Below are 25,205 nucleotides of genomic sequence, written 5' to 3'. Positions count from 1 at the left end.
CGACCAAATGGCCGAGGCGCTTACCGCCGAGTAGAAACCCCTCAACACCTCGTTTCCACTTCATCTACATGTCTGCATCTACATACCCAGATGCTCAATTATGTAAGTACAACCAACTCTCAGCGACCCCGTCATCAACAATCAATTACGCAGACAAGACAGCCCTAGTGACTCAATCCCCTCTTCATTCATACACTTGGCGGCGTTTTCCACCATGCCGTCCAAAGACGACCTCCTCGCAAAGCTCACCAACATCCTCCAGAAGCATATATCAGAGACCTCCACGCCTGGGCTCTCCGCCGCCATTCTCACGCATAGCACCTGTCACACCCTCACCGCCGGCCACGCCAATCTCCAGCCGCCACAGCCCATCCAGCCCTCTCACCTATTCGGCATCGGCTCCATCACCAAAGTATTCACTGCGACCGTCATCCTACAACTCATCGAGGAGGGCAAGCTGAACCTGTCCGACACTGTCTCTCAACACCTTTCCCCAGAAACCTACGCCAATATAGACGACGCTGCAAACGCAAGTATTTCCCAATTACTACGCCACCAAGCAGGAATTGACAGCTGGGAAGACGACCCCGAATGGATCGCGCATGGCCGCGGCAGGCATCTTGTTCCGGCACACGTATGGACCAAAACGGAGCCATTAGGATATATCCGGAGGCCAAAGAAAACAGCGCCCAGGAGCGGGGAGTGGTATTATTCCAACACGAATTACACGCTTCTGGGTCTCGTCATTGAGAAAATCACAGCCAATACGGCGGAAAGCGAGATACGGGCGCGAATTCTAGAGCCGCTGGCCTTGAGGAACACTTACCTCGAAGGGTTTGAGCCCGCAAGGGGACATGTGCCGAGTCGATACCACTGGGTGACGGATACGTTTCGTTCGACGGCAGGAATATGCCCCTCTTTCCCGCTCATCAGGGATGACTTGCTCGACGCCACGACGTCCAATCTATCAGTCGAGTGGACGGCGGGCGGAATGCTCAGCTCTGCCTCGGATCTCGTAAAGTTCGGGCAGGCTCTTCGCGATGGGAAGCTACTGAAACCAAAGTCTTTGGAAACGATGAAGCAGTGGGTAGGTGCTGCTACGCCGGGCAGTGAGATGGGCCACGGGTTATTCAGGATGAAGTTTGCAGGGTCGGGCGGGAGCAACTATTGGAATGGGCACTTTGGGGGCGTGTTGGGCTTTACGGGTGGTTTGTGGTGGGCAGAGGACGGTGACGTCGTGGTGGGAGTGTTTTCGAATGTTGGGACGATGCATGCTGGGAGTGTGGCAGGCAGTGGTGCGCATGTTATCGTGAGCACGGAGTTTCTGGGGACGGCGAGGGAGTTGGCTGATTGTGACTGTGGTGATTGATTGTATGATGGAGATAACTTCGCGGGAATGGCGCGAGTGTGTCCCATTTTATGTGCCTCGAAACGGCGAACGAGGGCGGTGAAATACAACGTGGAGGCTGGCGTTGTGGTAGTGCTGGATTGTCTTGTTTTGCATGGGCATGTCGACGTCTGCCACATGGTGAATACGAAGGTGGTTGTGATTTCCAGTGATTCTCATTTTCTCCTTTGGGGTGCTTGGGACCTCGGACGGAACTGACGATGATATTTTGGGATAAAAAAAAATGTGTGGACTTATGACGCAGTCATGCGCCCTTTCAACGTGAAGAAGGCATGTTTGGTCATGTTTGGTCCCTTTTTGTCCTTTAATTTAGTAACATCTTAATATTTCACAAGTCCCGACATAAGGAAATATCTCACCAAGCCACTGCTAATTACCCACACCCTTAGTAGCAATAATAGCGTTATCCTCGTTTGAAACGCCTTGACTTTGGCTGTACTTGGAGTATTTGGGCATGAAAAGGAGCCAGCATCTACCTAGTAGTAGGTAGCTAGATGAGAAGTTTAGAAACTGAAATTAAACTTGAAGGAATCCTGGTCGTGATTGTATCGTGTTCTGCAGCAACGGGTTTCAAGTGGGACCCGTCAACTTCGATGCCAAGATGTGTCGCATCAATCGCTTGACCTCGGTGCTCCATTGACAAGCTCCCCACAACGTGTCCTCCCGCAACCTCACGCCAAACCACCGTCAAGCTCGCCCGCAGCTTGCATCCAACATCCAAACCGCCAAACTCACCCGCCGCGCCGCATCTCGCGCGGCCCATATCCTCCAAAATGCACTCGTCCTTCACCCGCATCCAAAACGTCTTCGGCTTCTTCACAACAGTCGCCTGCGTGCTAGCTGGCTTCATCGCCGCAACCGACCTCCTCGCCGCCCGCAACCCCAGCGGCACTCTCATCCCAACCAACATCCAAGTGTAAACTTCCGCCCCCTTCTCTTCCCACCTCCTCGCCGAGCTCTAACAAGCCACTATCCTCAGAGTCAAAGGCCGCCCCCACTACTATAGCAGTAAAAAGGAAGAATACGCCATCATCAAGTTCTCCCTCGACGCAGACCTCTCGAGCCTCTTCACATGGAACACAAAGCAGCTCTTCGTCTACGTCACCGCCGATTGGCCCTCGGCGGAGGGCCAGAACGCTACAAACTCAGCCGTCATCTGGGATAGCATCATCACGAACCCCAGCGCCGACCACCTGCAGAACATTGGGCCCATTGCCATGAAGAAGCTCAAGCGCAGTGCGGAAGGCAAGGCGATTGATCCCAGCCGGTGCGTTCTCTTTTTCACTCCTCCCTTCCCATACCTGACAATGGTCTTGGGTGAGGAAGAAATAAAGGTTGCGAAATAGAAAAAGCTAACAGTTTTTACAGTGGCCTTCTTAAACTCAACAACCAGCGACCAAAGTACCAAATCACGCATCCCTCGGGCAAGATTGCCAGCGTCAACGATGTGACCCTTAAGCTGCATTATAATGTCCAGCCATGGGTTGGCCTGCTTACGTGGAACATGGACAAGGTTATCGGGTGGTGGTTCCCAATGGAGAAGGGCGTGAGCGAAAAGTTTGAGTTTCCGGCGGTAAAGACCAAGGATGCGAAGAAGAAGGCCAAGAAAGCCTAGTCGAATCACGGGATTAGAATGGAGCAAAGGAGTATAACTGGTTATATATGGGGCGTGTGTGCACTCTTAGCGCGAGGTGGTAGTTACTAGATGCTCTGTTTCTTAAGCTGTTACAACATTTGTTATCGCACGATGCCAAGGTGGTCGCGTTGCTTGATGACGACAAGTGCATACCGCGATATGTATGGCTACTGCAGCACCAGCCTAGACATGTCAAATGACCAAACCGTTTCGCCGCTTTGGGAACTCGGATACTTTTCATCTCATATATTACGTGGTAATCGTAAACACACATGGCCAGCTATCTAGACATGATTCTATCCCAGTACGCACAATAAACCCGTGTCGGTAGTTTCCCACCTACCTGCCAATGGTCCAACAGCCTGTTTGCCCGTCCCTGTCCGTAACATGACCCAGTATTTACTTTAGACATGACATCTAGCATGAAAAATAAACCGCCTTAGCTCCGAGCCGGGGGAGTAGTTCCCCCCCGTCCATTGCCTCCTCTTCCTCTGTTCGCGCCACCGCGACCTCTGCCTCGGCCACGGCCCCGTCCACCAGCGTTGCCATCCAGACTCGCGGGAGGTGGGACGCTGCTGTATTTACCAGGCTGTGGGCTAGGCGTCTCATGGTGACTGCCACGACCTCTGCCACGACCGCCGCCGCGCCAAGTCGTCCCGTTGGCAGTCTGTTCCGGAGGAGTCCTACTGGAACCATCACGGTACACCAGTGTGCTGTGGAGCAAGTTGGGTGCGGCCCCATTGCTGCCGCCGCGTTGGGGTCCCATGCTCGGGCTGCCTCTACCTCTACCGGGAGATCCTCTACTAGGAGAGTTTCGTCCGGGAGTGCTATGACCACTGCCGTTGAGAGCACCTCGCCATCCACCACGTAAAGGAGCGGGAGCGGGAGCATCCTTGTACTGGGGAACACCAACAGATCCGTAAAATCCTGTGGATATTGTCGATGTAGCTCGCTTCTGCTGAGACTTGCTGGACGCAGAGATGACTTGCTTGTCGGTCGTATTCAACACGGATGAAGATGGTACAGTTTGGCCTCGGAACATGGGAGCTCGTTCGCCCAGAGTTGTACCACTCATAAATGATGTATCCCACACCACATCAAGAAGCAGGGCGGTAGCAGTTCTACTGATGCCCGCTACTGTCCCCCGTGTAGCAATGGGTACCTTTCCGGCCGAAGCAGCGAAGGTCACACGATCACCCAAGCTGAAGTTCTGATTGCCCAGAACCAACTCTGCATCAGATGGCTTCAAAATTGCCGCACGCGGGACGCCCTTGAGTTTTTTGATATCAATGTCTTGGGACGCTTGGTACACTTGCTCGCCAGCATTGGCCAAAGCCGTGACAACTTCGGAGTCGAGTTGCTCAGCCTCGAGTGGCACTCGCTCGAACTTGCTTGTTTCCTGCTTCTTCAACCAAGCAACAACATCCTTAACGCGCTGTGAGGCAACGACAGGGTCGTTCCACAGGTCGGTCTCGCAGATGTCACTTCTCTGTGCTCCCTTCTGTATGGCTGCGAAGAAATCGGGGAACGCAACCATGTAATCAGCAATCAGCTTTATTGCCAAGGAGCTGAATTCCCACCCAGTGTGCGCCTTTCGTGAATATCCCAGGACCTTGAGCTTGCGGGCCTCAAACTTGAGATTGAGGCCCAGATTTAGCTTCAGCCCTGCAGCAGTGCTAACTTGATAGGATGAGGTGATTTTGCTCAGTACCAAGGGGTGCACGCCCAGTTGTTTCGCCACAGCAAAGGATGGTGTGTAAGGATTGGTGCGCTCGGCCTGATGAATAATCCTCTTGGAGAACTCGGGTTCTTTATTTCTCGGAATGGAAACAACAACTTCCGTCTTGCCCTTGACATGACCAGTGACCTCGAGGGGCCGGCCATAAGCATATTCACCGAGGAAAAAGGCTCTGGTACCTAGCGGGAACTCCTCCTCGATGGGAAGAGCCTCCTTCTCGATAAATCTCTCGTCTTCGTTGACAACTTCATCCACAACGGTCTGAGAGGCATAGACACTGCGCACGCTGGGATTTTCGGCGTATTCCTTGATTAGCGCGCCCTCTTCAGTTTTGAGGAGACCTTTGAGCATGTGCACATGTACAAGACACTCTACTTGTCCGACAATGACGCCCAGACGCTTGGCATGCCAACTCTCCAAATATTCGGCTTCCTTCGAGAAGTCAGAAGCTTCTCTATTTGAATGGTCCTTGACGACTACATCCTGGCCATTTTCAGCAAGCTCATACGAGAAGAGCTCGTCCTGAACCTTCATAATCTTAGCTTCCTGAAGAAATGGGTAGCCCACATAGCATCGCTGGCCCAATTTAGCCTTGAAAGTTTCAATGCTCGTGCGCAGATTTGTATCAGTCAGGGTGACAACAATACTCGGATTTCTGCTATCCTGCTGGAAGACGTTGATACCGTAGCCTTCGATGATTTGGGCGGTGTAAGGCAATGTATGCAGCGTCGGAAATCCTGCCAGTGCCTCAACCTTTACCAAAGCTCCAGTGGCCAAGCCTGAGACATACTCCAAACCTTCCATATCAGGTAGGTCGAAAATGTTCTCAATACAGTGGCAGCTTTGGATCTCGGGAAAGATCCCTGGCAGCGGAGATGGATATGCGAAGTTGACATCTGCAGAATACGTGAACTTGATCGGAACACCAAATCCGTTTCGTGACTTTTCATCGTCCTCTAATAGATCATTTTTGGGGGCCATAGCGTCCAGTAGTCGTTTTTCATCGATAAAGGGGATCTTAACAACGGCTTCCCATTCCATTTTCTTGCCATTCATGTCGAGTTCGAAGTCGCGGGGATAAAAGTCGATAATAGGTGAATTGGGGTTCGTCATTAGGTCGTGGTACACCTTGGGCACAATCTTCTTACTTCGATCAGGCAACACACCCATAAGCTGTTCGTATGGTTTGAAAGGTTGTCCCTTTTTGAAGCTGAGATCCGCGTTGAGGCCCTTAGCAACATCTATGTCCTGTTAAGTCAAAATCACACAATGACGAAGAAATCCATCTTACCGGAGATTAGAGGGGCATAGTGGTAACCATAAAACCAGGGCCACGAAGCGATGCCCTTATAATAATAGAAGAGCACCCACTGCAGGCCTTGGACATAGTTTTGGCACAGGTCGATTTGCTCCTTTTCATACTTTTCCGGGGCCCATTCCGGGAACTTTTGCAAGTAATACTTGGTCTTCCAGCCGGCATATTTTTCATTGTAGAGCTTTTCGTACTGCTGCTGTGCCTCTTCCGATGTCACATCGACAACCAAAGCCTTGTCATATGATTTAATGACACGAAATGCAGCCAGGTTGCCTTCCTCCTCCTCTTCATCCTCATCTTCGTCTTCACCACCTCCTCGTCGAGCAGGAAATGACAGCACAAGATGGCGATCGCCATTTTCATTTTCCTTGGTAGACCAATCTAGGTGCATTGCATCCGCTATATCTTGGGCAAACTTGCGGTCCGCCGCCTTGAGAGTTATACCGAGATCCAAGGCGTCGGCGGAACGTTTCGAGACGAAGGGACGGATCTTCTGTTTCCATAGATCGCGCTGAAACGAAGTAATGATCAGCTGTCCAGTCTTGGCGTTCTTGTTGCTTCCTCCGTTCTTCGCTTCGAGTTTCTTCTCCATTTGCTTCGATGCAAACCACTTTTCGTCTGAAATGTCATGTTCAAATGACACTAACTCAAGCTTACTTAGCTCCGTCAACAGCTTGTCCAATCGAGCCATGTTAATAACACCATTCTCGTTGATGTAACCATCGCAAGTTGGTAGAACCGCCTTGTAGATTTTAAACATGTTTGCCAATGCGCCCTCGTTGATGTGAAGACCAGGGAGATTTGGCAAGAAATCATTTCCAACAAAGAAAGCCATCAAAATAAAATCATCAATAACTCTTTCGAGATCAAATGAAAAACTCAACGTTCCCTCTTGATGTAGTTCCTGAAACTCCATTTCCAAGTATTCTCGTACAATGCACAAATGAAGCAGATAGAAGTTTTGATGCTCAAGCTCCTTGGATTTGGCCTTGGATGCTCGTCCGAAGGTGACTTCTTCTCGGAGAAGACAGAAATGGGGGTCATGGCTGAGCAGACCCAGCATGATCAAATCCGCATCCAATCCGTACAAACAGTGTCGCACGTTGGGGTTGTAGTTGGGCTGTGCCTTTGCGTTTCGAATGTACTCCATAATCTTGTGTTCTCCTTCGCCAGGGACCTCGTGGCCTGAAAGAACAATTTCGCACCCTTGCCAGTCGGCATCTTCCGAGACCTTTTTGTTGACAAAGTATCGCAGCTGCTGCGATAGCTTCGCCATGAATTCAGTTCCTATGGCTGTCAACATTGTGACGATAAGCACCAACAGCGACCAAGCATACCTGGGGTGATGCAATTGCTATCAAATGGCTCTTCCTTGGGCATCTCAACGCCCTCTTTGATGGCCTTCTCGCGGGCTTTCTCAGCATCCAGAGCGGTACGGAAGCGACGGGCCCGTTGTTGGTTCATTTTTGCTCTTGGTGCAACACCATCAATAGCCATGAAGAAGAGCTGTTTGGGTTTTATTTTGCCAAACAAGTGCTCAATGTAGTTGAAGATTCTTATAAACATTTCCTCCTCTGAGAGGCGAAAAGAAACATCTTCTCCAGCATCTTTGTGGGTGCAGTTGTGAATGATACCATTCATATCGAGCTGTGGACCTAGGTCAGCGGGGACGCGAAAGTGAGTCGAGCAGTCGGAGGGCATGTCGAACATAAAGGCAATCAAACTCGGGTATTCGGTTCTCTGCAATGAGTTGCGAAATGGCAGGATATCGCTCCGAGAGCCATCTAAAGAACTTGGGAACACTGGGACGGGGCGGTCAGAATGTTTCCTCAGGCCGGATGGATCTTAAAACAAACCCCATGATGGCAGCAAGTGGGCAATCGTAGACCCAAAAAAGCTGCAAAAGATGAAATAGATGCCAGCTCCGATGAGGAGTGATAATTCAAGGCAACGAGTTGCTGCAAGCCAGACTGCGGTGTTTCGATTGCGCAAATGCGTGAGAGAAAAAATTCTTGGGCGCTCAAATCGGTCGACCACGGTAATGCGCCAGGACAAAACAAAATGGCGACAAGGAAAGAGTATGCAACGCAGAATCCGAGGGAACAAAACAACTCAGTTCGCGCAGCTGATGAGAGTCGCGGCTCGCAGAGGAGGAGAGGCCTCGGGGGGTCGAGGAGATTGATCGTTATTGAAGGGTGAAAATGGTTGTCGGAAACACAGTCATCATCAAATCAATTGACTTACTTGACATGCGGGAACAGTTTCGAGCCAATGTTGCGGGGAGAAGTCCAGGACCAGTAGAGAGGCTCAAAGTGGGGTTGGGGCGAAAACTCCACCTTGATGTGCCATACTAACGTCGACCCTCGAACAAACCATCTGCCTCAGCGAGGACGTGAATTGCTCGGCGGGCTCACTCCTGGGTAAATGATTTATGGCAGAATCTTTTTACTTACCATCAAATATATTATAATACAAAGCCTCATAGCCAGGTACTTGATAGGGTGTGAGCGCACGGAGCAACAAAATCGAGCCCGCCGAGCAATTCACGCAAGGACCAGGCTTGATATATGTTGGAGTCAGGACCATACGTTACGCACCAACCCGGAAACAAGTTGAAACTACTCGGAATATTTATCACGGGCAGGCTAGGTATTTCTTATTGCAACGGCTTTTCGGACAATCTGATCTGATGCATCGTGTGATCAATCTGTTTCTCTTATATTCGTTTTGCAAGGCTATGCTAGAGCCAAACCCTGCGAAGGCGCGAGGGCCAGATATCCTACTTCTACGGGTCTTTGAATTAGAACTGCAATAAACATAGTGTCTTCGACATTTACGGTACGTCAACGGTCACAAAGGGGCGCCGCTTTGAGAATCAGTTCGTGCACTTGTGCGCTAGCAATTCGCCATGTGCTCCTTTTAATTGACGGAGAGAATGTGAAGACACGCTATCGTCAGAAACATTGTTATCATACCTTCGTAAAAACTGAATAATAATTAAGAATAAGTGTAGTGATAATTGAGGAGTTATTTTACTAGGTTTCAAGCCAGATCCAATATTGCTGCAACACAATTTTTTCTTCCATCACCAGGTCGGGAGTATAGGGTAGTGCACTCCGGTCATCCAGGTGGGCTGGGTTCCGCCCCGTACACACTATTGGCTGATGTACTGGCTGCCCCCGTCACTTTACGCGCGACGCGTGCAAGCTAACATTTGAACTTAGACTCTAGCCAACACATTTTCAGGACCCTTCGATCGTGTGCAAACAGCGTCGCACTACAACCACCAATCACCATTGTTACCAGTTCGAGCTTCAGGAGCTTAAATAAATTCCATCATATCTTTCTACGATTCCATTTCCGCCCTTTACTACCAACGGAAGCCATGCCTCCAGCTCAAGCCTCCGACCCCGAGGTTGATGGTAAGCTCGCATCTTTTACTACACCCTCCACCTTCCGGTCGAACTCTATGAACTATCTCCGTGTGCTGACTTGTCCTTTATAGTCGACATGGCCCACGAGGAGGACGATGATCAGGTCGAGCGCCTCATAAATGAGGGTATGCGCGCCCTCGAATCCGCCGGACGATATCAGACGAGTTGCCATCTGACCACACTGTAACAGAGTATAAGACTTGGAAGAAAAATAGCCCCTTCCTATATGATATGATTTTGGGGTATGCCGCAAGCTGCTCCTGCATCCGTCTTGGAAGTTTTTGTCTAACAAACCTTAGAACGGCCTTGACGTGGCCAACACTGACTGTCCAGTGGTTCCCCGATGTCAAGGAACCCGAGGGCAAAAACTATCGCATGCACCGACTGCTGCTCGGAACCCATACGTCGGATGAGAGTGCCAACTTTCTGCAGATTGCTGATGTCCAGATCCCCAAGGCGGTTGCCCCAAATCCCGCCAACTACGATGAGGAGCGAGGCGAAATTGGTGGCTATGGCAACCCCGGTGACGTCGCTGCCATCAAGTGCGACATTGTCCAGAAGATTGAGCACCCTGGTGAGGTCAACAAGGCTCGGTACCAGCCTCAGAATCCCGACATCATTGCCACCTTGTGTGTAGATGGAAAGATTCTCATCTTCGACCGCACCAAGCACCCGCTTCAACCTGCCTCTCTTGGCAAGGTAAATGCCCAGATTGAACTGGTTGGGCACAAGGCTGAAGGATTTGGTCTCGCCTGGAACCCCCATGAGGCTGGATGCTTAGCTTCCGGAAGTGAAGACAAGTCCATGTGTCTCTGGTATGTAGCAGCTACTTTCCGTGCGAGGAGACCCAGAAACGGCTGATAGTGAATAGGGACTTGAAAATGTTAGAGGCCGAATCCAAGATTCTCAAGCCTTTCCGTCGCTATACTCATCATACTCAAGTTGTCAACGACGTCCAATATCATCCCATTTCGAAGTACTTTATCGGATCCGTTAGTGACGACCAGACACTTCAGATTGTTGATGTCAGACATGACAACACAACTACTGCAGCCCTTGTCGCGAAACGCGGTCACCTTGACGCCATTAATGCCCTTGCCTTTAATCCCAACTCCGAGGTCCTTGTCGCTACAGCGTCTGCTGACAAGACTGTTGGTATTTGGGATCTACGAAATGTCAAGGAGAAGGTGCACACGCTCGAAGGACACAATGATGCCGTGACGAGCCTGTCATGGCACCCATCGGAGGCTGGAATTTTGGGCAGTGGCAGCTACGACAGGAGAATCATTTTCTGGGATCTGTCTCGTGTAGGAGAGGAGCAACTGCCTGATGATCAGGATGACGGTCCACCAGAACTGTAAGCGACAATCCCTTCTATCTCTGAGCTTCAGTGGGACTAATAATTTACCAGGCTCTTCATGCATGGCGGACACACGAACCACCTTGCCGACTTCAGCTGGAATCCCAACGAACCATGGCTAGTTGCTAGTGCTGCCGAGGACAATCTGCTACAAATTTGGAAAGTGGCAGAGTCTATTGTCGGCAAAGATGACGGCGAGTTGCCGGTTGACGAGCTTGACCGATAGATGAGGTGGAAGTTCGCAGAAGGGAGGAAGGGTCGGTCTTCATAGGATGAGGAGACTGACATGTTCTGCTCGGAGTTGATAAAGAGGTTGGGCGGTATTAATGACGATTAAGGCCGGGGGAATGGAGTCCACGGGAAAAAAAGGAAACTTTTATGCTAGGATTGTTTTTTCTTTTTTTTGAGGGGGGGATTGTATCAATACGACCTTAAAAGGTTATCAATGGAGATTATTTCACAGTTGGTTCTATCCCTTCAATATTCGTGGAGTGCCAGCTGTTGTGGGTGCCACCATGCTGTGACAGCTGGTAGCAAACGAGAAGTCAACTCATCCGGTTCACTAGCTGCCCGGCCTATAACGAGAGCACACCCACGGTCAACAAGAAGTGAGTCCGTTCTATCGCAATGGGTGGACAATAGGTGAACCATAATGCAAACACCTAGCCTCTCCTACCGAGAACCTCAAATACACCACAAAATACAACTTATAATTGCATGCTAACTGTGTAGCTCTTAATTATCCACTACAGGCCTTCTCTCCGTCTCTGCCCTGTTCAGAACTTCATCATGGCGTTCCCATTCAACCCCAACACGGTCAAGCGCAACGCCCGCGCCTATGGCTTCAACACCCAAGAAGCGGCCATTTTCGCACATATTGCCCTCGACCAACTCCGCGACCTCAACGCGTCGTCCTCCGAGCCCGTCACTGTCGAGCAAATCGCGGAAGCCATAAAGCAGTATGCCACTAAAGAAGTGGAACGGGAAAGGGCAATTAGGCTCGAAGTCCGGGACCGGGGTATCTCTATCCTCGACGACATGGAAGCCGACTTGCTGGAGATGGGGACCGAAGCCTGCAAATCCAAAGACAGCAAAATCCCAGAACCGAGAATCGCAGAGGAAGAGACTGATGGCCAACCGGTCAAGCGATTCAAATTTGATGACGACGGGCTGGAGCTCTACTTTGGCAAAGACGATCCGTACGGTATCCAAGCAGAAGTGGTCCCGCTAAGTCTCAAGTATTATAATCAAGACATAATTACGGCCATGTGCTCCCGGGTTGAACTAGCCGTTGAACTGGGAAAGCAGCTTGCACCCGAGGACCTAGTCAACCTGTACGCGACGAGCCGGACGTTTCACAACGCCATTAATGAACACATGCTCTCCAGCATCCGCATGTGGATAGCACATCGAGCACCAGAGGCAGGCAAGATATTCCAGTTTCGCCTGTACAGACGACATTTGGTGATGGACCCGGCGGGCAGGACGTGGCGCGAGCAGTGTCAGGGAACTAAGGCGGCGAGGACAAACCCCAAGCTCATGGCGCAGGCTCGTTCGGTCCCAGGCCTGCGATACCTGCAGCTCGTTCTAAGGAGGGATCGTTGCTGCAGGCAAATCATCGGCATCATGGCCAGAAACGGCTTTCTCATGCCCAGGTCGATGCATGGGACGTTGCTTCGGCTCTGGTTGCTCATGGACATAGCCACCTCCGGCCAACGGCAGGCTCTCCTGCGCAACCGGGACATCTGGTCTGACAACCATATCTACAATGCGCAAATGTTCTTCATGAAGCTCCTCATGGCGTTCAACGATCCCACATACGGCCCCGGCAGCCCCGAACTCCTACACCTGTTCCTGGGCCAAAAAGGGCTCTACCCACTCTGGCAGCTTCTCATGCGCAAGAGATTCACCACTCTCCCCGATCTGATTGACCTCCAAGTTCGATACCAGTACGAAATCCCCCCCGAGCTCGTCGCCAACGAGGCCGGCGAGCAAACCACCATACACGGCGTGTCTCTTCACGAAGTGGGAACGGGGCACTACGAAGGCTGGGGCCTGGGGGACAGCCACCTCCTCCGCCCAGACGAACTCATTCCCCTGGAGGCCACGGCACGGACTCTTGATCTAGAGCACCACCTGATATACATGATGATGTGGGGATACTTCGACACCCTGGACGGCGACAACATCGTCCCTACCGAAGAAGACATGTATATTTCCGACGAGGAGAACGTCCTCAAGCACATGGACACATCGTACCACTGGAAGAAGAAGCACGCCGTAAAGAAGAAGTTCTTCCACCTGTCCGCGGAAGAGAAGCAGAAAATCCTGGACGACGACGAAGACGACCGCCTGCGAGCACTAGCCTGGACAGGCGACGTCTCAGGAGGTGACGACGACGACGAGGGAGAGGAGAATCCTTACCCCCTCGACCAAGAAATCAACCGCGGCTTCATTGTACGCTCCCCACGCAAAGATGAAAAGAAAGTCAGTGTCCCAGAAATGAACGACAAGCAAGGGTGGGAGGAGTTTGTCAACACCGCATTAATGACTGTAGCCCCTGATTTCGGGGAAGACGAGAGCCTGCGGGCGCAAGCGTGGCATAATTACTCTAATGACGAGATGGAAGGGGAGTGGGATTGGCCGGCGTGGCTGGCGCAGGATGAAGCGAGTAGGGGTGCCGAGGGCACGGAGGAAGGGGAGCGCGAGAGCGAGGCGGAGACTGTCATCATGGAGGATGAAGACCTAGCTAATGACGAGGACACGGGCAGTGAGATGGAGGATGGCGACGAGTCAGATGGCGAGTTGCATGATCCGCTGCTGGTCGAGTTGAGAGACTATCTTAATGAGGAGGGGGTCCAGCCGAGCGCCGAGTTGCGACAGTTGCTCGGCGGTTACGCTTAGGTGGGAGCCAGCCATCAATAATAGGTGCTGAGAGGCACTCCGTAGTTATAAATGCGTTACTATCAATGAATAAAACATAAAGCACAGAGGCCATACCGCTCGAGCAACAGTGGCCTAACCAGCACCAAATCCACACAACGCATGCAGATATACACCAGCCAGCCTGTCAATAGCACACATCGCCAACCATCACTAATATTAAAACAAGAAAACACAAGCCGCACAGAATCGACGGGGCATATAAAACTCAATAATGCATTTTTGTTCCGTCAAAAGCTCCACGACTCCTCGCCTCAATATACAGATCCACCCGCGCCACTTGCTTTTCTTCTTCTTACATCCCTCTTGACTCTCTGGACAACCAATCTACTTCCCCCTCAAACCAGAAAACCAAAAAGTTTCTTTCTCAGCAAACTATGAAGAAATATCTAGTCTTGGTCATGCAGAAGGACGAAAAGGGGGCAAATAAAGGGAAGCAAAAACTGACAAGAAATGAACAAGTGCAAATCAAGACACAGAGTCGTGAGGGGAGGAGAATGTGACAAACAAAAAACTGCCCTGACCAGGACCAAAATAGGAGCAACCACGAGCAGCAAGAGGGAGGCCGATCAGAGGCTAGGATCGATAAAAGAAAAACACCACAACCTAGGAAACTCGATGGGCAAGTATATGCAGACACCGAGCGAAACCGGAATATTTCATGTCACACGCCATGGCCAAAGGTATACCCTTACACTCCCTTTCGCTATGCACCCATCCGGGACAAAAATGGCTTTCCAGCAAAATACCACAATCCATCCCACAAAGTCCCAGTCCACATCACCTTCCCACCCCTTTATCACAATATATGCGGGCCGCCCTCCGCTCTGCGACGAAGACATAAGAAAACAAATGTGAGAAAACAAAAAAACATGGTCCTAGCAAATCCTTTACCGAAGTCTCGTCAACCCAGAGCAGCCGTGGTATAGTGTCACTTTTGTCTTTCCATCCTGTCAAAATTTTGCTTGTTTACCACATCCCTCCTGAAATAGAAGTCCGACACTCCGCCCTGGTCCTGCAAAAATAAATAAATGAAAAAGCCAAAACGCACCGGTATCCCCCGTTCCCTTGAAAATAGCAAGCCAAGTCCAGAAGTATGTTTTTTTGGTTGTTGTCGAAGGTCAAGTGCTCTCTATGTTCATCATTCCAAAGTCGTTCTTGTTGTGCGGGCAGAAAATCGACAGATAGATACGCAAACGTCATGTTGAGAATGGCCGTCTAAGGAAGGCTTGCGCAAAAACTGGCACCTGAACTACAGCCACAAGCAGTTTCGGTGTTTTAAGCAGGCGACTTGCTTGGAGGAGCACTACCACCATTCTGCCGAGCATCATTGCCACTAACAGAAAGCCCGCCAATTCCAGTACTAAGGAATGCGAAGGGGTCGTTTTCTCCGTTATTGTTGTTGTTGTAGAAGTGATTGGAAGGTCCAGAACCGGCAGACGCGGGGCCATTGGAAGCAGACTGGAAGGCCGCTTCAGCAGCTCGACTATCGAAGGGGCCGGCAGAGTGAGACCCAGGAGTCGAAGCAAAACTTTGGTTGTTCATTGAGCTGGGATAACCACCGGCACCACCGCCAATGCCAGCGGGGAGGAAGTGGCTTGGAGGGCCTCCAAAATGTTGATTATAGCCAGCTCCAGAACCAAAAGAGTTGCCCGAGTTAAAGGGACCGGGCCCAGGAGCACCAGCCATGGATCCTTGGGCCATGCTATACTGAGAAGGGTTGTCCATCGGGGAAGGATAGCCGGAATCTGCAACAACGGCCGCACCAGCTCGACTGGCACCACAGCGGAGACAGCAAACATTTTTGGCGAAGTTGTGATAGCCACAGACTTCGTTACCGCACTTCCAGTCGCCAGCACGGAAAGGAACGACACCGCCACCGCCCATACGACCACCGTGGCCCATGGGACCATGATGGCCACCGTGAGGTGGAGGTGGCATCATTGCAGGTGGGCCATAACCACCGCCATATCCATATCCGCCAGCTGCATCGGCACCACCCGGACCACTGCCGGCGGCAGGGAATGAGCATCGGAAACAAGCAGTTCGACGCTGGAAGTTTGAGAAACCGCAAGAGGGGCAGGTCCAATCGCCAGGCCGGGGACGGTTCTTGCTAGGAGGGAACGGAGTGAGAATATCCTGGGCGCGGTCAAGCACACGGCTGGAGGAGGGAGAAACCTCGATAGCCTTTTCGTTCAAGGCACGGCCGTTCATACAAAGGCTCTCAGCCGCCTAATTAGTCAGTTAGACAAGGCTCACAATAATTCTTGCTGGGTAGATATCGAATTTTGATGGGCAATGGGGTTATCCAAATGGAGGAATGCAACTCACTTCTTCATGAGAAGAGAAGACGGCAAAGCCAGTTCCGGTGGGCTTATGCTGTTCAGGAGTACGCAGAGTCCAGAATGCGATAGGTCGACCACCAAACTGAGTGAACCAGCTCTCAAGTTCCGACTGCGTGGTGTCGTGCGGAAGGCCGGACATATGAAGGACCTTGCTTCTCTCAGAAAGGAAAGCTCGGACATCGGCTCTAGCATCCATAGGTCTGGTCAAGACATCCGGATGATCCTGGGGAGGCTGAGACTTGCGGATCAAGCCACGGAGAACGCGGGCCAGTGTGATGGCCTCTTCCATGGCACGGCGGGGAGAAGCAGGAGCCAGGGCTTGCAAGTGGAATGGAAGATTGTGCTTGATCGGGGCACTGGATTGGACAGGGTCAACCTCGAGGGCAGCGCAAATATTGGACAGCATTGAGGGTCCGAAGGGCAGGGACTCTGGGTGATGTTGCTGCCATCGCTGATATTCCGTTCGAAGGTCGAATGTGCGCGAGTGCTGTAGATAGGGAGGTAGAACAACAGCCTTGTCGCGGGCCTCCCGGGGAAGTTGGACACGAAGATCCCAGGCATCCAGGGTGACAAAAACAAAATCGAGGTTCTTGGAAGTCAAGTAGTCTGTCGCAAATGTATCGAATCGAGAGATAGCGTCTCTAAAGGTACCCGCATTTCGAACATGTTCCCAAGTAAGAGTCGTGAGACTCGCTACACGACAGGTCTCGTTAGCCGAATGACTTTTCCTGAAAGCCAACACTCATATAAATAAATTGTTAGAGGGGACGGGGATATTTATGGATGAGGACACTGTTTGCGGCGACCAGGGACAAGTAAAAGTTCTCCTGTTTGGGTTGGGAAAGAAATTGACCACCAGGTTGGTTTACGTACTGCAAAGAGGGGTGATTGGGGTATTAACAGGTTTGACAAGAACACTTTCGTGAGTGATCTGTCAATGCAGCAAGAGAAAGATGTTAGCAATGGCTTCCTAAGGTTGGTGAAGACGGTCGAACAGCAAGAATAGGACCATGATGCCGTGGCTTCTGGGAATTGGTGGGGAACATCTTACCTCCTCGAGCGAGTTGGCATCAAGAAGAATCCATCCAAGCTCAATGACTTCAGCAGAGTCTTTTGTCACGTAGACACCGTGCTCATCACAGGTAGTTGCAACATGGATCACGACATAGCGATCAACGTTAAGTTGAGGAACCTGCTGGGAAGACATAGTGGCCGGCGGAGCGTCCGGGCTCAGCGAGCAACACAGGGGATGGGTTGGCGTAGGCGGCAGCGTCGAAGCAGTCTGCTCGCTTGTCGACTTTCACAAAGAAGGTCGAGTCGAGGAGAATAGAGAAAGGACGGAGATGCAGCCTGTGACCCAGCCGGTTCTCCAAGGTCTGACGGTTGCGGGATTGAGGAGAGTTGGGGGTGACGAGAGACAACTGAAAGCTTCAGGAGGTTTTGCCGAGCAAAAAGAGCCGCAGGTCGGACGGAGCTGGAGAATCGCACGGGCCGACAAGGACTGCGGGTTGTGGGCGGTGGACTGTGGATTTTAGGAGGGTTGCTGGGCAGTTGGCAGTCTGGTTTAACGTCAGCAGCTGGCAGCTGGCAGTTGGCGGTTGCAGGGCACGGAGGGGTGCCCAGGCTTGGTCATGAAAAATAAATATGAACACCAAATCACAAAATCTAAGCACACAGTCGAAGGGTTGGCCGCTCCCAATCAAGGACGAAACATACCCTTCGAGCCAGACCAGATAGCAGGGAACCAACGAGTCTGCAGAAAAGGACGAAGACGAGGGATTGATGGAAAGGGTCCAGCTGGCTGGCTTGGCCAACGTGGAGAGCATTCGAGACCAGACACTGGCTGGGGCAGTGTTATCCTTAAGAGCCCAGGCAAGATGAGGAAGTACCAGCAACCAACACCTGTCTGCCGGCCGAGGAATAGGACACTGGGCGCTGGCTGCTTGGTGCTGGGATCAACAGTTGCTTAGAGTTGGTCAACCAGACATCTTTGATTTGACGGACAATCTGGACAAGCAGGGGGGTTATTACGCCGACATGGACTTCACAGGCAGCCCTGATGCTCTACACTTCCTGGTAACCTGTGGCAGCAGAACCAACTCCACTGGTGGGCTCAACAGCAAGACGGCGACAAAGAACCCAACCCGGGTACATTGAAGAATCGGAAAGTCTCACAACACGCGGGAGTAAACGCTCTGTACAAGCAAGTGCCTACCTAGCTCAGGCACTCGGGCAACGTACATGCAGAGTCTGCGCTATAAAAACCATCAAGTGGATAGGTTGCCGCTGTCTTGAAAACTGGAGTACTCCGTACAATGTGTCCACTTGCTCTTCTCGCAGGATCCACTGTCGGGGAGGCACAGGAGTCAGGGACCATGGCAAATGGTTTGTCAGTCCTACACTACAATGCTTGTTGCAGGAGTTGCGCTTTCGCTGCTAGTAATTCTGTCAGTTTAGACTCCAACGGGGAGATCAATGAGAGGGCTGAGCCACTTGGCTACCTAGCACAGCCAACCGACTGACTGCTTTACTGACATGGTAATGTTGCAGGTGTACCCTGTACATTCTTGATCATGCGCGATTCTACGGAGGAGGTCGGATGTGAAGACACCGGGCCCAAGGATCCTCCCCAGTCCCCAGTGTCTACAATAACAACTTGGCTCGCCATCTAGCCTCATCGTGACTCCGTACGAGGTACAGCAGCCAAATATGTGCTGGGAAGAGATGACTCGAAAAGTTGCACTCCATATGATCAGTCTCGTTCTCTTGTCCTCCACACAATGTAGCAGTTCCAAAAAGCTCGAAATGCCCCAGTTGCCCGGCCACCTACTCCGGACTGCGTCTCCTCACAGTTATCGTGCGCCGGGGCGATCCTTGACAATGTGCAGTGCATTCCTCGTCCCGCTAAGCCGGGAAAGGAGTGGGATGCTTCCTTCTGGTACCTGACGAAGGGATCACGTTAACAGCGCCATGGCGCCACGTCAAAACCTTGACGTCGGGAAGATGATCAAGCGCAGGTTGGTCCCGAGCGCTGGCACGGTACGTAACAGTGCCTCTTGTTCGTTATCAGCACATATTCCAACACCTGTGACCTGACCATACGAAGACAGGACTCAACGCTGCCAAGAGGCTCGGAGGCTGGGACATGCTGGATGCCATGCAACGCGCGCAATAACTACCAGTCAAAGCAACATGCTTGCGGCCTACCATCATCAATTCTTGCATCATGGCACATGCTGAGGTCCAATAGCACTTATTGGCAGCACGCTGGCACATTCAGCTGTTGATATCGACGCAACCGTTTCAGTAATCGGTGGCCTCGGCCTTCCAGACTAGGGGCTTTGGAGGCCTGGATCTAGCCTTTTTGATACTAATAACTGGTTTCTGTGTTTGTTGGCTGGTCTTCGATGCCTGAGGGTATCAATGACACTGGCGCTGGCGACATCCATTTACTCGCCCCTCCTTGCTCCGTATGAATGTTTCGGGATGACGAATCGCACAAACCCAGACCTCGCGGGTCAGTCAGCCCGTCCACACCGCATGCTTACATGGGTGGGAAAAGCAAGACGTGTCGGACTAGGCAAAGCACCTGGTGACTGGAGTGCACACGGCAAAAGTTAATGGATACATCTTGCAAGAGACCGTTCCTAGACTTGTACATACTATATGCATGTACCCTTTGCCGAATTCGAGGTCGAAATGCACCAGCAGCGAAGTCGCAGCCAGGGACCATGAGCCAGGATGCAGGGGAAAGACGCACATGTTGGAGATGAACAAAGGCAAGTTATCTCCCCGTATCAAGAACGAGGGAGTATGTTCTGTACCACTCGCAGCCCCTGATGACTCCGGGCTGTCCCGAAGCCACAGGAGCCAGAAGCGCCCGCGCGAGGAGAATCGGATCAGAGGTGATAAATGCCTGACGGCGGAATGGCAATGTTGTAGTCCTGATCAGTCGGCATGTTCCACAACGAGACGGTTTGCTTGTGCTATGGCCACCAGTGGCGTCTTTGGCTACCTGGTCGCCAAAAAACCCCCGCGAATTGGCGACACAGTATAACGTTCCGCGTGCATGAAGCAGGAGCAAGGCTACGAATACGGACTCCAGATAAGCAGAATTTAGAGTCCTGTTTTCTCCTCCACGGCTGACAGCATTGTCGGGAGGGCAGCCGCTACCCGCGAGTTCGTTCCTACGCCGTCCCAGGGTAACCACCAACTTCACTTCAACCGTCAAGGTCGCACATCTGCTGCGTACAACCAACCACGCTGCCACGGTACGGCGTACATATGGTTCAGGCTATTTTTAGGAAATCATGGCGGCAATCGAACGGTCGGATTTACGGTAAATGCAGAACATTCAGGTGGCGTTTACTCCAGACAAAATGCCACAGAAAGGAAAGTTATGAGCTGCAAGCCGGCAGGCGGAGTCTGGGCGGCGCGCGTCGATTGCTGACCTACCTAAGTAGGTAGTGCCGGTGTTTATTCATGTAATTGCTTCTCCCTTTATTACCTACCCCCTAGGTACTAGGCAGGTAGTTTTTGGAGCAACGTTTCTTGGGTTGAATTGAAACCGGGTTGGCTGCGTATCATCATACAATGTTGGCAGGCTGTTGGTTGGCTCCTTCCAAGTTGCACAGAGCTTTTCCATTTCCATTAACCACACACGTGCATGTTACGTCATGGTCGCATTCTGCCCATCACAGAAATTCACTGACCGTGACTTGCCTGACAAAGAGCGGCCAAACATTCCACTTGTGCATGAATCGTTTCGTCACCCCAGCCATCCATCACCTTACGCCACCCGCAATTTGTTGACGACGTCTTCTGAACGCCTTAATCATCGCTCTTGAATCCTCTGATACCTGTACCCATATTACATCTTCGCTTCGACACACTTCAACACACTTTGACATTCGTTGACCAGAGACGGGAATCCGAAGCTGCCTCATTTTGGAATCTCTTACCCCGCCTTTGCATCGTTTCAATAGCTTACTTCACTTCGGGTACCGTTCCCAATCGCAAATATGGGTGTCGCATCTGCTATTCTCATTGTTCTCATCACCATTCTATGTGAGTCGCCTTCAAAACCTCCAACAAAATGACAATGATGCTGACAGTTGTATATAGTCCCTCCGCTGGGTGTGTGGGCAGTGGCAGGATGTGGCATGGGTAAGTTCCATTTCCATGGACTGATTCCAGAAGTGGTCCATCCAGAGTCTGGCTGACATGTTGTAGATTTGTTTATCAACGTTTGCTTGACAATTCTGGGATACTTTCCGGGTCATATACATGCGTTCTACCTCGAATACATCTATTACGACCGCCGCGAACAGGCCCATCAGGGACGATTCCCTACCAGCCGCGCGCCAGGCGTGTACTCTGACAACGTGCAGACTGGAGGACAGGGTTATGGAACTATTGTCCAGCCTACACGCTAGTACCGATTGCCTTGAAGGTATGCCTGGATTTTGCGGATAGTCGGGAGTTTGGTAGCAGGGATAGCCTGGTTCGGTTCGACTTTTTGTGTAGGCAGTTCGTGTGAAAGATGTCTAGGATATTGGCACTGGACTCTGTTTATTTGGCCCTAATATATGTTATTTGCGTCCTTCACCTCGGATAAACGTCAGACATAAAGGACGGAAACGCGGGAGGCATGGGGATTTTTCGGCTGCTTCAGTACTGTAACGTCTTACCTATGCCACATGGCTTTTCATGCTTGAGATACTTATTGTTGACGCCAGCCGCTTCCTTGCAGGACGGAGTTTTGCGCGACATTCTTGTTTGTCAACTCTGCTCGGTAGGGCTTAGCCATGAAGAAGCACCTCCCTAACAACTGCTAGCTCAAATCTTGAGGGCCCAACGTTTCAATACCCCCATGTTGTGTTGTTGACCCTGACAACTTGCTGGTATCCTGTCGGACAATTCCATTCCAATTTCCCGAGCCCTCACCTACCCGTGGGTGCTGGGCTCAGGTCAATGAACAGGCTGGGACGATACTCTCCACACACAGTTGACCCCGTCTTGGGCAACTATCTTCTTCATATTCGTCTTTCCAATTGCTGGTGAGCTTGCAGTTGGTGCTTCTCCACGTATTGCGTGCAGCAACTTCAATCCTATTTGAGGCAAGGACTCGACACTGGAGATAGTCCTCTCGAAAGTTGGGGTTCACCTGAGACTTGATGGCAGACATGCTGGGCAGTACTGGTCAAACTATTTTTTATTGAATATCTTGGAATAGGAGATCCAAGGAGGTCTAGCGCTGGATTTGCCCGTGCCTGTGTCGTGTGTTAGCACCAGGTAGAAGAACTGGTCTGAGTGATGTTTAACCTACTAGGAGAAGAGTAAAGGTGGGCGTCTTGGCAGGCGATACTACGATATATGCCTGTGTTGCTGTGTACGTTGTTAATTTTGCGAGAACGTCTGATCGAGGCGCTTCATCTCAGAGTCTGGGACTTGCAGCCATTTCATTTGGCTCTGACATTCTCTACTCCCGTCCTGTGTACACATGGCCTTTAGCAGATACAATGAAACCCGAGTTAAAGTGAACCCCCACAACCATGTCAATCTTATATGGTTACATTGTGTCCAAACTTTCATTGTACCTGCGAACCGGACAAGAAATGCTACCCACATGTTGTCATTTGATATCGAACCTGAAGCAGTGGGAAGTTGCCCCGGAACAGGTAAATCAAAGCTCATAATACCGAATCAGGCAGTCCCTTATTACTATACTGTATTTTAGAGTGACATTTGAATGAAGGATTGAGCACAACGCAAAGAATAATGATTCATTCATCGGGTGCATAATTGCATTTGTTGACTTTAAGTCCGCTATATATGACCTACCACGATGCGCAGAAGGTCTATTTCTCTGGTCTCTTACTGTTCTTGACTTAGTACAGCCCAATACTGTGTTATCAGATATTACGCTTGCACGATACTCGTATCATGTTTGTAATATCATTTGACTTAAGAGCGAAACAATAATCTAGTTAATATATGACCTACGTTGTCTGCGTCTAATACTACATGTACCAAGTTTCGGTACAAAACATGTGACCCGAAAGCCAAAGCTGTACAGTGTGTTTACCAGCGCTTCATATTGCACTTTTCGTTTCATAGCTTGCTACCGATGGGACACACGGCCCGAAGCGCCCATTGATATGTGTCTCTTGTATCCTTGCGTGGGGTTGTGGGTTGACTGCCTTGAACGATTTTAACCCCAGGAACTCCAGACGAGGATCTCCAAAGTTATGTCTGGTGTCTCTTTGGAATACACATGACACTGACTCTTAGTTTGAGGTAACAAGGGCAAACCGGGAGGTTACAGGGCTTGTGGTGTATGCTGCTCGTCTCCGAACAGCATTGACTGCTTAAATTTTGGGAAAGCCGACATGGAGAAGATGATGGTAGCAAGGTTTCAGTCTTGATAGAAGTTCCTACGGGAATTAAACCCGTGTTGACAATTAGCAGGCTCTCAACACATACGCAGTTTTGATAACAGCCGACAGTAGGCATGCAAGAAGCGCTATTGTAGACACGCCGTCGTATAGTCGAGTATGCGTTATGTAGGGGATGCTCAAGCTGCTTATATACTTATCCTTAATAGTTTCACTCGGCCGCTACTTACTGATCGTCATGATGGCCCATTTGTGTGACTTGATCGCCCTTGATGCAGGGTCTAACGCGGCAATGCCAGGGTCACCAGTCGATACCTCTATGCACAGCGACAAAAGGCCATTCTGGAAGTCACCAGCCTCCACATCCATGTCCATCTCTGAATCCGCAGTGATTGGAATCAACATTGACGTATCACAAGGTGAAACATGAGACGCGAGGCACTTGATCAAACCCCTCTCGGACACTTGTTCAGAGTGCCATTGTCCAGTCATCGGCGACGGTCAAGATCAATTTGTCCACGTCGACGCGACGGTGGCCGGCGCCATGGGTTTGGCTGCAGACTGCGGGAGATGCAAGGACGAAGCAGCAGGGATTTTGCTCGCTGGACTGTTGGTGACGAGGCGATGGTCCGGTGTCAAGGCGATGATATGGATGGGGGGGAAGAGCGTGGCGCGACGGAAGACGCATTGACAGCATTTGAGAAATGGGGAAAAATGGGGAAGGATGGGGAGACACGGGAGACGGACTTGGTCTGGGCGCAAAGACCTTACGCCAGCCGGCCTTTGAACGTTGGCCACGACACATGATGCATCAGTAGTGCAAAGCAAGGCGAAGCATCATTCGACAGCGGCACGTCTCGACGCAGTGCCGCTGCGACGGAATTGCAAATTGAACCAGACAACATCTCCCGTCAATCTTGCGCTGTCACTTCCCGGTGCTGCACCGCCCAAGCGCTTGAGCACTGGGGCTACGGGTGCACACTGCACGCCTTAATTTTCTGACTTCTCATTCTCTCGCCTCGTATTGTTGCATCTCGTCTCTCACATACTCTGTAATATTCCGTCCTCGCCATCTCTCAGCCAACGTCTTGCTCGGGTTCGCACTGCGTGTCTCATGTCTCTCGACCGCCCACTCGGTCTTCATTGATGCAAACCAAGTCGAGTCGAGTCAACCCCGCCTTTTCCCCGACAACAACGACGTGCGGTGGGGGAATTCAAGACGCTCAGTCAAATTAACATCCAACATTCAAAATCGACGTCGGCACGCCTGCATACAGCCAACACATTGTGCGGCGAAGCAGGACGAACGAAAAGCAACCCACGACTGTCAGCGCACAGAGGCTCCGATTGTGACTGGCTCGGCCCCAGCCGACGGACAGACGTGGACGGACGTGGACGGACGTGGCAGGACATCGACGCTGGGCCATGTTCTCACCACACCTGTCCCGGCCTGACCAGACTCAATCATCCTAGCGCTGTAGGAACAAGTGTTCCAGACGAAACCAGTCGAGGCCAATCGCACCTCTATTCACTCTTGTCTCTGCCCCGTTTTACAGCTTCCTCGACTGTGCCGCTGAGACGACCAATGCCGTGGCAGAGGACGCAAGCAAGTGTCCACGAGTCCGAAGC

The 25,205-nt window shown here is 51.2% G+C and overlaps 7 protein-coding genes across 7 annotated transcripts; 5 read left to right on the top strand and 2 right to left on the bottom strand.

Annotated features, from left to right (window-relative positions):
• Window positions 1-214: 214 nt before the first annotated feature.
• On the top strand, window positions 215-1,369 carry MAA_09152 (D-Ala-D-Ala carboxypeptidase; the record flags this gene model as incomplete). The annotated part of the gene is made up of 1 exon (XM_007827150.1): window positions 215-1,369. The coding sequence occupies one exon, from the start codon at window positions 215-217 to the stop codon at window positions 1,367-1,369; it is 1,155 nt and encodes a 384-aa protein (XP_007825341.1).
• An 812-nt stretch (window positions 1,370-2,181) lies between these two features.
• On the top strand, window positions 2,182-3,023 carry MAA_09153 (microsomal signal peptidase subunit; the record flags this gene model as incomplete). The annotated part of the gene is made up of 3 exons (XM_007827151.1): window positions 2,182-2,324; window positions 2,388-2,675; window positions 2,777-3,023. The coding sequence occupies 3 exons, from the start codon at window positions 2,182-2,184 to the stop codon at window positions 3,021-3,023; spliced, it is 678 nt and encodes a 225-aa protein (XP_007825342.1).
• A 460-nt stretch (window positions 3,024-3,483) lies between these two features.
• Window positions 3,484-7,958, bottom strand: MAA_09154 (uncharacterized protein; the record flags this gene model as incomplete). Its single annotated transcript, XM_007827152.2, has 5 exons — window positions 3,484-6,023; window positions 6,074-7,384; window positions 7,435-7,744; window positions 7,806-7,899; window positions 7,954-7,958. 5 exons carry the CDS (start codon window positions 7,956-7,958, stop codon window positions 3,484-3,486), a joined length of 4,260 nt encoding a protein of 1,419 aa, XP_007825343.2.
• A 1,524-nt stretch (window positions 7,959-9,482) lies between these two features.
• Window positions 9,483-11,117, top strand: MAA_09155 (chromatin assembly factor 1 subunit C; the record flags this gene model as incomplete). Its single annotated transcript, XM_007827153.1, has 6 exons — window positions 9,483-9,519; window positions 9,603-9,656; window positions 9,722-9,773; window positions 9,831-10,346; window positions 10,403-10,888; window positions 10,943-11,117. 6 exons carry the CDS (start codon window positions 9,483-9,485, stop codon window positions 11,115-11,117), a joined length of 1,320 nt encoding a protein of 439 aa, XP_007825344.1.
• Window positions 11,118-11,680: 563 nt separating this feature from the next.
• Window positions 11,681-13,795, top strand: MAA_09156 (uncharacterized protein; the record flags this gene model as incomplete). The annotated part of the gene is made up of 1 exon (XM_007827154.1): window positions 11,681-13,795. The coding sequence occupies one exon, from the start codon at window positions 11,681-11,683 to the stop codon at window positions 13,793-13,795; it is 2,115 nt and encodes a 704-aa protein (XP_007825345.1).
• Window positions 13,796-15,112: 1,317 nt separating this feature from the next.
• On the bottom strand, window positions 15,113-17,386 carry MAA_09157 (RNA-binding ran Zn-finger protein; the record flags this gene model as incomplete). Its single annotated transcript, XM_007827155.2, has 4 exons — window positions 15,113-16,066; window positions 16,166-16,872; window positions 17,053-17,110; window positions 17,231-17,386. The coding sequence occupies 4 exons, from the start codon at window positions 17,384-17,386 to the stop codon at window positions 15,113-15,115; spliced, it is 1,875 nt and encodes a 624-aa protein (XP_007825346.2).
• Window positions 17,387-21,200: 3,814 nt separating this feature from the next.
• Window positions 21,201-21,614, top strand: MAA_09158 (putative protein family UPF0057; the record flags this gene model as incomplete). The annotated part of the gene is made up of 3 exons (XM_007827156.1): window positions 21,201-21,246; window positions 21,304-21,345; window positions 21,412-21,614. The coding sequence occupies 3 exons, from the start codon at window positions 21,201-21,203 to the stop codon at window positions 21,612-21,614; spliced, it is 291 nt and encodes a 96-aa protein (XP_007825347.1).
• Window positions 21,615-25,205: the final 3,591 nt, after the last annotated feature.

This window comes from Metarhizium robertsii (assembly GCF_000187425.2).
Source record: "Metarhizium robertsii ARSEF 23 chromosome Unknown MAA_Scf_2, whole genome shotgun sequence".
Lineage (NCBI taxonomy): Eukaryota > Fungi > Ascomycota > Sordariomycetes > Hypocreales > Clavicipitaceae > Metarhizium > Metarhizium robertsii.
The sequence above is the reverse complement of the archived record's forward strand: the minus strand, read 5'-3'. Positions and strand labels throughout refer to the sequence as shown.